The sequence below is a fragment of the Scyliorhinus torazame genome, chromosome 4 (assembly GCF_047496885.1).
Source record: "Scyliorhinus torazame isolate Kashiwa2021f chromosome 4, sScyTor2.1, whole genome shotgun sequence".
Taxonomy (NCBI): Eukaryota; Metazoa; Chordata; class Chondrichthyes; order Carcharhiniformes; family Scyliorhinidae; genus Scyliorhinus; species Scyliorhinus torazame.
The window spans coordinates 124951991-124966484 of record NC_092710.1 but is presented as its reverse complement, the minus strand read 5'-3'; the positions used below and the strand labels follow the sequence as shown (position 1 = coordinate 124966484).

General features: G+C 48.2%; 1 protein-coding gene across 1 annotated transcript in view; it reads right to left on the bottom strand.

The window, feature by feature from the left end:
- The window catches only part of LOC140410471 (chorion-specific transcription factor GCMa-like), an 87758-nt gene that overhangs the window by 24183 nt on the left and 49081 nt on the right, over positions 1 to 14494 (bottom strand). The window contains exon 4 of the mRNA XM_072498597.1: positions 3113 to 3225. Within this exon, the coding sequence (XP_072354698.1) occupies positions 3113 to 3225 (113 nt within the window). The remainder of the gene's footprint in view (positions 1 to 3112; positions 3226 to 14494) is intronic.

The following is a 14494-nucleotide window of genomic DNA, read 5'->3' as shown; positions in this document are numbered from 1 at the left end:
CACCCACATGTTCTGGTCATGTCCGGCATTACAGGGGTTCTGGGTGGGGGTGGCTATGGTGCTTTCGAAGGTGGTGGGGGTCCGGGTCGAGCCAAGCTGGGTGTTGGCTATATTCGGGGTTGCAGAAGAGCCGGGAGTGCAGGAGGCGAAAGAGGCTGATGTTTTGGCCTTTGCGTCCCTAGTAGCCCGGCGCAGGATATTGCTTATGTGGAAGGAAGCCAACCCCCCGGGCGTGGAGACCTGGATAAACGACGTGGCAGGGTTTATAAAGTTAGAACGGATCAAGTTCGTATTAAGGGGTTCGGCTCAAGGGTTCACCAGGCGGTGGCAACCGTTCGTCAACTACCTCACAGAACGATAGAGGGAATGAAAAAGAAAGAAAGACAACAGCAGCAACCCAGGGGCGAGGGGGGGGGGGGGGGGGGTGGGGGGGAGGATCCGGGCGGGCTCTTAGGGATGTCATTGTATAGGTATAGACACTTGTTATAGGTAATGTATATTGGACTGTTGGATTGTATCTTTGGAGAGTAACTATTTTTGACAAGGCAGTTGCCATTTAGTTTTGTTTTTGTTTTTGTTTCTGTTTATATATTATTTATTTACTTGTTTAAAACTGGCCACTGTTATTTATATTGCTTTATTGTTGTTTAAAAGAAAAACTATGTACTGTTATGTTTGGCCAAAAAATCTTGAATAAAATATATTTTTTAAAAATATAAAAATTAAAGAATAATATTATTCTTGGAGAGTGGTGTAATATAAAGAGTTAACAGAATAGATCTGCTAATGTATGATGTAGATGATGATGTATTACTGACAGCAGTCTATCACGTCAGTCATGTGTTAGATTCTCAAGAGAAAGGTTGGAACTCTATGTTCAAACGTAACCTGTTTAGATGTCGTACTAATAAACAAGCATTCAGCAAGTACCAGAATATGACTGGTCAGCCTGTCCTTGCCTGGAGTCCACAGGTCAGAGGGACCATCCAAAACATAAACTTTTATTCCTGACCAATCAGCATGTCCTGAAAGACTTCAAGGACATGAGAAATTTTTGCCACACCATTGAAGACACAAACTGCCTGTTCTCCCAGCCAACAAACCATTATGTACTATACTAGATTAATTGACATACCCTGTATCCAATGCTACAGTTTGTCAAACTTCATTTGTCAGGTTACATCGAACATAGTGCATAAACCAGGTATATACAGATACGTCCACTGGAACCATATATTATATTAGCAATTCTATCACAAACAATAGAAATTAAGGAACTAAAAAGGCTAAATCAATTTCTTATGTAAAGGATTTAATCTCACATCTCAGAAAAGTTTTAAAGAACTTAATTTCTAATTCATCACTGTGATTTTGTGTTCGGTGACTTATATGGCAAGCCATTTTGAACAGGGCAGCACAGTAGCACAGTGGTTACCACTGTGGCTTCACAGCGCCAGGGTTCCAGGTTTGCTTCCCCGCTGGGTCACTGTCTGTGCGGAGTCTAAACATTCTCCCCGTGTCTGCGTGGGTTTCCTCCGGGTGCTCCAATTTCCTCCCACAGTCCAAAGACGTGCAGCTTAGGTGGATTGGCCATGCTAAATCGCCCTTAGTGTCCAAAAATGTTTAGGAGGGGTTATTGGGTTACTGGAATAGGGTGGAAGTGAGGGCTTAAGTGGGTCGGTGCAGACTCGATGGGCCAAATGGCCTCCTTCTGCACTGTATGTTCTATGATCTATAACAAGATCTTACAAATGCAGAAGGATGAATGGCCGATTAGAATGTTTTAATCGTATTAATTCAGGAAAGAACATTGTCCAGGCCTTCAGGTAAAATTCTCTATTTTTTGAGTAGTGTCATGAGCCCTTTGACGTCCATTTGGAACAGGCAAATGGGGTCTCAGTCTACCGTCACATCCAAAGGATGACATCGCCAAGATTGCAACACTTCCTCAACCAGCCTAGATTATGTACTCGAATTCTGGAGTGGGTCTCCAACCTACCACTTTCTGTCTAAAGGGCAGTACTGACTAACTATATATACACAAGTGTGCAGGATTTGGCTGCACACTTGTGTGTGTGAGAAGGAATCACAGTTGGAAATGATGACCACATTCTAAGATGGTAATTTGTTGAATGAATGATAAATGAAGAAAATCAGCTAGTGATTTAGAACTTGCTGGAAGTGTACAAGTGTATTCGTGCATCTGTCCATTGTTTATTCTCATTCACAAAGCTAAATTATTTACAGGTTGCCAGCACATTTAGCTAACAGGGCGATAAAATGTAATGCACGAATGGAATATTTAAAAAGAGCTCGCCGAGAAAGCAACCGGGACTTTGTTTTAATGAACGGTGATAAAATAATCATCTTTGTTAGTATCAAAGTAGGCTTACATTAACACTGCAATGAAGTTACTGTGAAAATCTCCTGGACGCCAAACTCTGGTGCCTGTTTGGGTACACTGAGGGAGAATTCAAAATGTCCAATTTACCTAACGAGCATGTCTTTCGGGTCTTATGGGAGGAAACTGGAGCATCCGGAGGAAACCCACGCAGACACAGGGAGAACGTGCAGACTCCGCACAGAGAGTGACCCAAGCCGGGAATCGAACCTGGGACCCTGATGCTGTGAAGCAATAGTGCTAACCATTGTGCTACCGTGCCACCCAATATGTAGAATTGGTGTTTTAAAGTCACTCCAGCCGCAACCACCCCCCCCCCCACTCCCTTCCCAACTGTTTTAATGATCGCAAATTGTACTTGTGCGAAACTTTTTTTATTGAATTAAAATGAGGTTTAAAAAAGACATCAACACAGTCAGTAAAATGGATGATATTACTTTAGCATTTTTTTAAACCATTTTGACTTTAAACAAAATTATTAAAAACATATTCAAATGAGCAATGTTTCCCCCCCACCCCTCCCCTCACAATCATGACCAGTTGCTCCTCTTTTGCCTTAATTACACAAGCCATTAATGATCTCCCTATTGCTTTCTATTAAACTTCTTCAAAGCAACAATTTAAATTTCCCTTCAGGAAGCATGTGTACATTTGTAACACATGATGATGTGTGCATGCCAACGTATGTTTCAAAAAGAAAGGAAAACCAACCTGAAAGAATATGCATTTCCCTTCATGTCTCCAGAAGTTGGTGACAGGATAGCCCCCATGACCTCGGCATGGCACAAGATTCAATGGTGCACCACAGTTTGGACAACATTTCTCTGTAATGGGAAAGAGGAGCTTGAAAACATTTTGTCTGGTTTACTTATAGCATGTTATATAATTAGCCAAAACATGACATTCCAATTGGAAAAAAATCATAATTTACACTTGCGTGTCTTTCGCACACCTGAGTCATCTGGCCAAATAAAGCTAAGTAGTCACTATTCTAATGTAGAAAATGCAGTTGCCAACTAACACCCCCACAAAGAAACAGATAATGACCAGATAATCTATTGTTAGGTGTTGTTTTGAGGGGTAAATTTTGGCCAGGACACCAACAGTAACGTGCGTTATATACAGTGCCCTTCACATAATAGATGTCCCAAGGGCTTTGCAGAAACATTATAAAGCTAGGTTTGACGCCAAAACACCAAAGCTGATATTAGGGCAGAGTGCCAAAAGCTCACTCAAATGTGGGTTTTAATGCGGTACAAAGGCAGAGAGGTTGAGGGACAGGATTCCAGGGGTGGGATTCTCCGACCCCACGCCGGGTCGGAGAATCGCCGGGGGGCTGGCGTGAATCCCGCCCCCGCCGTGTCACAAAGTCTCCGCCACCAGAGATTCGGCAGGGGCGGGAATCACACCGCGCCGGTCGGCGGGTCCACCCCCGCCGATTCTCCGGCCCGCAATGGGCCGAAGTCCCGCTGCTGGAATGCCTGTCCCGCCAGCGTGGATTAAACCACCTTTTGAATGGCGGGACAAGGCGGCGCAGGCAGGCTCCGGGGACCTGGGGGGGGGGGGGGCACGGGGCGATCTGGCCCCGGGGGGTGCCCCCACGGTGGCCTGGCCCGCGATCGGGGCCCACCGATCCACGGGCGGGCCTGTGCCGTGGGGGCACTCTTTTTCTTACGCCTTCGCCATGGTCTTCACTATGGCAGAGGCGGAAGAGACCCTCTCCCCTGCGCATGCACGGGGATGACGTCAGCAGCCGCTGACACTCCCGCGCATGCGCCGACTCACGTCGCCCAGCGTAGACCTTTTGGCCCCGGCTGGCATGGCGCCAAAGGCCTTTCCCGCCAGCCGGTGGAGCGCAAACCACTCCGACGTTGGCCTAGCCCCTCAAGGTGAGGGCTTGGCCCCTAGGTTCCCGCCATTCCATTACGCCGGAACCCCCCGCCCCGCCGGGTAGGGGAGAATCCCGCCCCAGAGCTTGGAGCCAAGGCAATGGTGGAACAATTAAAATCAATGATGTTAGTGAGCACTGGACCGCCTGGTTTTTCACGAGTTCTGGCTCTACTTGTCTTTTAATCTTTTTTTTATCCTAATGCACATACATAAATACTTATTTTGGGGATACGTGTCTTACACCATGTCCCTGGATCATTCTGGCTGGATTTCCGCGATGAGGAGCCGTGTTACATCAGAGAGAATCCTCGTTTGATTGTGGCCATTGGAGGTGCCTGGGGTGGGGCCCAGCCTTCAGTGGTGGTTTTGTTGGTGAATATGCCTACTCCTCAGCTGTACTGGTGGCATCGGAATGATGGCTGCCATTGCAAATGATGGTTTGGATGATGATCTCGGCCCCAGGGGTGCAGCGTTTTGGTGCTCACTTTGATGAACTACAAATATTCTTGAGAAAATAGTGGAAGTGCAGTACAGAATCCTGTTATTTGATAGAGCAATTTCCCTGGTAGGGGCCCGTTTTCAGTCCTTGGAAATCCTGCTGCATAATGTGCCATCAATCCTGACCGGCTCGGGAAGTATGGGTAGACGAGGAGTGCCTGGGTGCTCGACCTCCAGTGTCCTCACAGGACACTGAGTTCACCTACAATTATCTCTGCTAAGAGTGTTCTCAGACAATGTCCTTTACTTTGCATAGAAATGAGGACAGCTAAGACTGAAAGTTTAGTCATGTCTCACAGAATGGACACTAACATGAACACTCAATAAAGAATGAACAAAAAGAACACAACAGTGTTTCTTCCACAATAAAGGAAATGTCGCCAACTCCCTGTTGGCCAACTATGGGAGTGCCAGTATGCTGAGCTCTCTGGCTAAGCGGCCTCAACAAATAAGATGGTGCCCACATAAATTAAACTAAATGAAACAAATGTAATTTGAAATATTTACAAGTGGAATTTAAATATAAAAGACTGTGCCACCTTTGTGGCCTTATGTTAATGTTAGTGGATCGAGCAGGAACGTTTTGGCCATGATGCAGCTGTTTAATCTGGAGGCTCTTTTATAGCCCACCCGTAGCTGCAGCGTTACCAACTGCTGGAGGGTTTCACCATACCAATGAAAAGCCACCGAAGCGCATGTGTCTTCTGTGCACGCCGCTGGCACTTTTAATTTTAATTGGAATTTCGTGGGACTGAAAAAAGTAAGAGAGCGGAAATCGCGAGCAATTCCTGCTAACTGGAGCAGCGCACCACTGTTAAATTTCCCTCAGTATTTCCACAAAATATTCCACCCAGTGCTTGGGCCTCGTAAGATAACGCTTACTGATGTCCTTGAATATATTGTAAGCCGCTTCGTTGATGTATGAGAATACATTGGAAGACATTGCTGTCTGGCCTGACTGAGATCTGCCCTCTTTTCCAATTGTACAATGACTCGGGAAGGTTTGGCCCTCCCTTTTCCATTGGCGGTGGATGGGCCATCAACAAAGGAATAATCCTTTGAATAATCGGGACATATTCGCTAAAGTGCACTGAAATGCAGGCAAAAATTCAAAAACAGCACACACCAATCCTTCACCGTAATACATCATAAATTAATTGCATTCATTCATTTTTTGGCAGCAGGTTTCAAATGTGCCTCTGCACTTACTCCAGAACCTTTAATTCAGTCTCCACAAAGGTTTTGTCTGTAAAATTTCTGCCATTCCTTCCTCGCATGTTTTAAATGCCTCAATGTGTTTTCTCGACTTTGTAGGTCTCCTGCCAGAGCAATGTGAAGATTTTTAATCAGTCAATATTTTAAGATGTGCATGTTTTTATGCCTGAAGGATTATGTAACAGATAGTGGCACCTCTGCAGTCTGTTTGCTGATTTTACTATCAGGTTAAATACAGGCCAAACAGGTTTTATAAATGTTACAGGAAAATTATATTTAAAAATTGTATGCAAATAGTTGAATTACCCAACAAATCGGACTCTACTTAGAGTGCTGAATAATCTTCCTGTATTGGGGAACATAGAGGAACGGTCAAGGGCAATAATAACTACAACTGAAGGGAGAGTAATTAAGTAAATTCAGATGTAGTCTTTATGCAATTGTGATGATTGTCCCTTTAAGAGCAATGCAGCAGAGTAGGGGTCGCCAAGCCTGGGTGACCAATCAGGACTCAGAGTGAGGAATCACCCCAGGGGAGCAGGTTCTCCTATGGATGAGGTATTTTAGAATTAGTTGCAAACATGCAACTCTTCAAGATCACTGATAATACCTTTTTGTTCACTGATAAAGACTCTAAAAGTGCATAATTACAGAAATATAAACCTATGGTTTAAAAACCTGATGATTAAAGGAGGCAGGGAACCCTACGGAATGCCCAGAGCACTTATCATAGTTCAGAAGGAATGAGTGTGAGTGAGAGAAAATGAAACCAGAACTGAAAATGCAGGAAATACTCCGCATGTCTGGCAGGCAGCATCTGTAGAGAGAGAAACAGTTAATGTTTCAAATCAGCAACCTTTCATCAGAACTGGGAAGGTTAGAAAAGGGAGGGGGCGTTGGGAATGTGGGGAAACAACAAAGAGAAAGATCTGTGATAGGGTGGAAGGCAGGAGAGTTTAAATGACATTTTTTCTTGTTACAAGGCCAAATGGCCCAAGCAACGGAGCAATGGATTTGTCTTTAGGAGGTGTGAATGGCAGAATCCTGAATGCTTATCAAAAGTGAAAAGAAGGAAATGAGAGAGAACAAAACAAACCGGCAAAGGAAAGCAAAATAGGGACAGGGGTTACGATCTAAAATTGTTGAACTCAATGTTGAGTGTAAAAGGTTGTAAAGTGCCCAGTAAAAAGATGAGGTGCTTTCCTGGAATGCGCTTCATCCGAACATTTCAGCAGTCCACGGAGAGAAAGTTCAAAGTTGGGAGTAAGGTGGAGAATTAACATCTCGGGCAACTGGAAGTTTGGGGTCATGCTTGAGGACTGAAAGGAGATCTTCCACAAAGCAGTCGCCCAGTCTGAGTTTAGTCTCCCCAGCATAGAAGAGGTGACAAGTATTAATTCCAACAGTAAGGAGTAGGGGGAGGGAAGATCATATATTATGGGAGATTTGGACCTTGGGTGAATACCCACAGTAGTGTCAACAAAACAGGCAAGAAAGCATTTGAACAAGTGAGGTTGGAGACTCGAGGTGACAGAAGGACCATCTCTCAAACAGCAATGTAAAGTGTCAGGTTCGATGTGAGAGCAATTTTCATACATTGATGAGTGGATCTGCACAATCTTTAGTTTAGTGTCTAATGTAACATATGAGAAAATAAATTGAGGCAAACCTGTTTCTTCCAAATAATTGTTAGTGCTATTATGAATTGGATCTGTAACTGTATAGACTGCCCTTATATATATGATCAACAATGAATAAGTTGTAAACTGCATTTTCCTTTTGAATTGCTAAAATAAGCTATTGCAAGCCTATATAATAATAATCTTTATTGTCACAAGTAGGCTTACGTTAACACTGCAATGAAGTTACTGTGAAAAGCCCCTAGTCGCCGCATTCCGGCACCTGTTTGGGTACACGGAGGGTGAGTTCAGAATGTCAAATTCACCTAACAGCATGTCTTTCGGGGCTTGTGAGAGGAAACCGGAGCACACGGAGGAAACCCACGCAAACACAGGAAGAGCATGCCGACTCCGCACAGACAGTGAACCAAGCCAGGATTCGAACCTGGGACCCTGGCGCTGTGAAGCAACAGTGCTAACCACTGTACTATCTTCACATAAGTAATAAAAACAGCAAATGCTGGAACTCTCACCAGGTCTGGCATCATCTATGGAGAGAAAATACATAAACATGAATAGCGTGTGAAATATATGGTATATAATGTTACAACTGTAGAGACGATACATCGAAAGATCAGTTCAGTCCATAAGATCAGTTCATTCCATAAGAGGGTTGTTTAGGAGTCTGGTAACAGCGGAGAAGAGGCTGTTTTTGAATCTGTTAGTGCGTGTTCACAGACTTTTGTATCTCCTGCCCGATGGAAGAGATTGGAAGAGAGAATAACCCAGTTGGGAGGGGCCTTTGATTATGCTGCCCGTTTTCCCAAGCCAGCGGGAGGTGTAGACAGAGTCAATAGATGGGAGGTGGGTTCGCGTGATGGACTGGGCTGTGTTCATGACTCTCGGTAGTTTCTTAGGGTCTTGGGACGAGCAGTTGCCACATCAAGCTGTGATGCAGCCAGATGGAATTCTTTCTATGGTGCATCTGTAAAAATTGGTCAGAGTGAATGTGGACATGCCGAATTTCCTTAAGAGTCCTGAGGAGGTATAGGTGGTGTTCTACTTTCTTGGTTGTAGCGCCGACCTGGGTGGACCAGGGCAGATTATTGTTGATGTGCACACCGAGGAATTTGAAGCTGTTAACCAACTCCACCTTGGCACCATTGATACAGATGGGGCGGGATAACACTTCACTTCCTGAAATCGATGACTACTCTTTAGTTTTATTGACTTTGAGGGAGAGATTGTTGTCACTGTACCAGGCCACTCGGTTCTCTATGTCCCTCCTGTTCTCTGACTCATCGTTGTTTGAGATCTGACCCATTCCGGTCGTGTCACCACCATTGTAGATGGAGTTGGAGCTAAATTTTTGCCACACAGTCGTGTGTGCATAGAGAGATAGTAGGGGGCTAAGTAAGCCTTGCAGGGCCCAGGTACTGAGGACTAATGTGGAGGAGGTGTCATTATTTATTCTTACTGATTGCAGTCTATGGATCAGGAAGTCGAGGATCCAGTTGCAGGGAGGGAGGAGCTTGGCTGGGATTATGGTGTTGAAGACGGAGCTGTAGGGCCAAATTCTCCATTTCTGAGTCTAAGCGATGATGCCAACGGTGAATCCGTGGACATTTACATCAGAAAAATCGGCGACACACCTGCACCGATTTTACTACCGGTGAGGGGCTAGCACCGGTGCCGCGTGGAACACCCTCGAAACCCATGGAAAATGGTACAGGAATTGTCGGGTCAGTGATGGAAACTCGTAGGGCTGACAAGCTGCAGCCACGCTTAAACAATACACCCCCCCCCCCACCACCACACACACACACACACACACACACACTGACCAGGACCAAAATGATGGGACAGGATGTGCTGGTGTGTGCCCGTACAGCTGATGGGTCGGCTGGGGCCAGAGTGGTGCCCCGGGGGGTCACCTATACGACCAGGGACACCAGGTTTACAGCGGGCTGTCAGCTGCATGGCTGCCTTGCCGGGTGCACTGATGGTGCTGCGTACCCGTCCACCCCGACCCCACAGCCCATCTCCTGGCCACCCCCCACTACTCCCCCCGGCCAGCCGTACGGCTGTCGGTGAAGTATGGCAGTGCTGGATGCTGTCCGTACGCCCTCTCTCTCAGCAGCCACCACGATTTGTGAAAGCACACGTGGACCGTGCCGTCGGGAACTTGGCCTATTGGAGACGGAGCATTGTGGGTGGGCCCACTAATGACATGCGAACAGCATGCCAACTACGCGCGGCGTGCGTCACATTAACTCCGTTTTCGAGGAAGAGGAGCATCACAGTTCGGTGTCAAACTAGCGTCTGCCATGATTTTGGCATAGGGAGCTATTCTCCGCCCGATCACACACCCTGAGAACAGCGCCGGCCAATGGAGAATTCCACCCGTTGTCTGCGGTAGGAGTCCTTGTTGTCGAGATGCTCCAGGGATGAGTGAAGGGCCAGGGAAATAGCATCTGCTGTGGACCGGTTGTGGAGGAAGGTGAATTGCAGTGGATCAAGACAGTCGGATAGGTTGGAGTTGATGTGTCTCATGATTAACCTCTCAAAGCACTTCGTAATAATAGATGTCAGGGCCACCAGTCAAATAATTTTCCCATAATTATAATTGCAAGTCCCTTGCTGTTAACAGGTTGTAGTGTTTACAAAGCACAACTATCCAGCCCTTATTACATAACATGTACAATAATGATAACAGCCCCCCTGAGTCTGCACTGACCCTTCGAAAGAGCACCCTATCTAGGCCACTCCCCGGCCCTATCCCATAATCCTACTTAACCGTTGACACCAAGGGAAATTTAGAAAGGCCAATCCTCCTAACCTGCACATCTTTGGACTGTGAGAGGAAACCGTAGCACCCGGAGGAAATCCACGCAGACAGTGGGAGAAAGTGCAAACTCAACACAGCCAATCAACCAAGGCCGGAATTGAACCTGGGCCCCTGGCGCTATGATGCAACAATGCACCCCCGTGCCAACTAATGTTCATTGTGCAATCAAAATAATGATAAGGACCTGTTTTACAAGCTGCATGAAGTTATTCCAGTGCCCTTTTTGGCAGGATGAGCATAGTTTTCATTTGAAATACTGAGCGAAATTCTCTGTTCAGGAGACTAAGTGTTAACACCGGGTCAGAATTGCGTGTGGTTCGCATTTCTGTTGGGGGCACTATTCGGGAAGCAAGTCAGGACATGCTAATGGGCCAGCACTCTGCTGGCGCGACTCCCGAGCACGCTCGCCCAGTGGGCGTTCTAAACGCTGGGGCTGGAGTTAGTGCCAAAGAGCCTGGCAGCTGGAGCTGATTTTAATCGCTCCACTTGTCCACAGTCCAAAGATGTGCGGGTTAGGTGGATTGGCCATACTAAATTGCCCATAGTGTCCAAAATTGCCCTTAGTGTTGGGTTGGGTTATGGGGATAGGGTGGAGGTGTGGACCTTGGGTAGGGTGCTCTTTCCAAGATCCGATGCAGACTCGATGGGTCGAATGGCCTCCTTCTGCATTGTAAATTCTATGATCTATGACTTACCGCACACTCATTGCAGCCACCAAGATGGCTCAGAAAAGACCTATCCCCTGAGGTTAGGAGTCCGAGGTGCACAGCAGTTAATTACTTTCTTTTTTTTAAAAAAAATATTTATTAAAGTTTTTTAACAACACAATTCTTTCCCCTTACAAACAATAACCCCCCCCCTCCCCCCCCCCCCAGTAACAAAATAACACAAAATCGCACTGAGGAAGATATATACATGGCAAAATGGTATATTTACATAGCTTTATACACTGGCTCTCGCCCGCACATGCCAGTTTCCCCCACCCTACATGTTATCTCCCGCTCATCCATCCCCTCAAACAATCTCTCATCCCCCCCCCCATCCCCCCCCACCCCCAGGGTTGCTGCTGCTGCTGACCGACCTTCCTCTAACGCTCCGCGAGGTAGTCTAGGAACGGTTGCCACCCCCTGTAGAACCCCTGCGCAGACCCTCTCAAGGCAAACTTAATCCTCTCCAGCTTTATGAACCCAGCCATGTCGTTTATCCAGGCCTCCACGCTGGGGGCTTCGCCTCCTTCCACATTAGCAAGATCCTTCGCCGGGCTACTAGGGACGCAAAGGCCAGAATGCCAGCCTCTTTCACCTCCTGCACTCCCGGCTCATCCACTACTCCGAATATTGCTAGCCTCCAGCTTGGCTTGACCCGGACTTTCACCATCTGAGATATTGCTCCCGCCACTCCTCTCCAGAACCCCTCCAGTGCCGGGCATGACCAAAACATGTGGACATGGTTCGCCGGACTCCCTGAACACCTTCCACATCTGTCCTCGACCCCAAAGAACCTACTCAACCTCGCCCCCGTCAAGTGTGCTCTGTGAACCATCTTAAATTGTATCAGGCTGAGCCTGGCACATGAGGAGGGGGAATTAACCCTACCCAGGGCATCAGCCCACAAACCTTCCTCGATCTCCTCCCCCAACTCCTGCTCCCATTTACCCTTCAACTCTTCTGCTAGGGCTTCCCCCTCTTCTTTCCTCTCTTGGTGTATTGCCCTCCCCGACCCATACCCCCGAGATCACCCTGTCTTGAATTTCTTGTGCCAGGAGCAACGGGATTTCCCTGACCTGTCGCCTCACAAAAGCCCTCACCTGCATATATCTAAATGCATTTCCCGGGGGTAACTCAAACTTCTCCTCCTGTGCCCCTAGGCTCGCAAATGTCCCGTCAATGAACAGGTCCCCCATTCTTCTAATCCCCGCCCGATGCCAGCCCTGGAACCCCCCGTCCATCTTCCCCGGGACAAACCGGTGGTTACCCATGATCGGGGACCACACCGAGGCTCCCACTGCACCCCTGTGCCGTCTCCACTGGTCCCAGATCCTTAACGTTGCCGCCACCACCGGGCTCGTGGTATACTTTGATGGCGAGAGTGGCAGCGGTGCCGTCACCAACGCCCCCAAGCTCGTTCCTTTACAGGACGCCATCTCCATCCTCTTCCATGCTGCCCCCTCTCTCTCCATAACCCACTTGCGGATCATCGCCACATTTGCTGCCCAGTAGTAGCTCCCTAGGTTTGGCAGCGCCAGCCCTCCTCGGTCCCTACTGCGTTCCAGGAACCCTCTCCTTACCCTCGGGGTCTTATTCGCCCACACAAACCCCATAATACTCCTACCTACGCTCTTGAAAAAGCCTTTGGTGATCACGATGGGAAGGCACTGAAACACAAACAAAAACCTCGGAAGGACCACCATTTTGACCGACTGCACTCTACCCGCCAACGAGAGCGGCAACATGTCCAATCTTTTGAAGTCCACCTCCATTTGGTCCACCAACCTCGTCAGATTCAATTTGTGTAGGGCCCCCCAACTTCTGGCTATCTGGATCCCCAGATACCGAAAATTCCCCACCGCCCTCCTCAGCGGTAGGTCCCCTATCCCTCTTTCTTGGTCCCCTGCCTGTAGTACAAAAAGCTCACTCTTCCCTACATTGAGCTTATAGCCCGAGAACTCCCCAAACTCCCTCAGAGTCTGCATGACCTCCACCATCCCCTCCATTGGGTCCGCCACGTACAGCAGCAGGTCATCCGCGTATAGCGACACTCGATTCTCTTCTCCCCGCAGACCACCCCCCTCCATTTATTAGACTCCCTCAGTGATATGGCCAAGGGTTCGATCGCCAATACAAACAACAGGGGGGACAGGGGGCACCCCTGCCTCGTTCCTCGGTACAGCCGAAAGTACTCGGACCTCCGCCGGTTCGTCATCACACTCGCCACCGGGGCGCTGTAAAGTAGCTTAACCCAGCAAATAAACCCTCCCCCGAACCCAAACCTATGCAACACCTCCCAGAGGTACTCCCACTCTACTCGGTCAAAGGCCTTTTCCGCGTCCATAGCTGCCACTATCTCCGCCTCTCCCTCCTCCGATGTCATCATTATCACATTTAAGAGCCGCCGCACATTGGTATTTAATTGCCTGCCTTTTACGAATCCCGTCTGGTCCTCATGAATCACCCCCGGGGCACAGTCCTCAATCCTCGTGGCCAGCACTTTTGCCAATAACTTAGCGTCCACATTAAGGAGCGAAATCGGCCTGTACGATCCACATTGCAGTGGGTCCTTGTCTCGCTTCAGAGTCAAGGAAATTGTCGCCTCCGACATTGTCGGGGGCAGGATCCCCTCCTCTCTTGCCTCATTAAAGGTCCTCACTAATAACAGGGCCAACAGGTCCACATACTTTCTGTAGAACTCCACCGGGAACCCGTCCGGTCCCGGGGCCTTCCCTGCCTGCATGCTCCCCAAACCCTTACTCAGCTCCTCCAACCCGATTGGTGCCCCCAAACCAGCCACCTCTTGCTCCTCCACCCTCGGGTACCGCAGTTGGTCTAGGAATCGTCTCATCCCCTCTTCCTCCCCTGGGGGCTGTGATCTGTACAGCTCTTCATAGAAGGCCTTGAATACCTTGTTTATTTTCATTGCACTCTGAACCGTGGCTCCCCCTCCATCTTTGATTCCCCTTATTTCCCTCGCTGCCGTCCTCCTACGGAGCTGGTGTGCCAGCATCCGACTGGCCTTTTCCCCATACTCGTAGGTCACCCCCTGCACCTTCCTCCACTGTGCCTCTGCCTTCCGCGTGGTCAACAGGTCAAACTCCGTCTGGAGCCGTCGCCTTTCCCGAAGTAATCTTTCCTCCAGGGCCTCTGCGTATCTCCTGTCCACTCGCAAAATCTCCCCCTTTCCATGCCCTCTGTCTTCTCCCTATGAGCCCTGATAGAGATTAGCTCTCCCCTGATCACCGCCTTCAACGCCTCCCATACCACCCCCACTCGCACCTCCCCGCTGTCGTTGGCCTCCAAGTACCTTTCG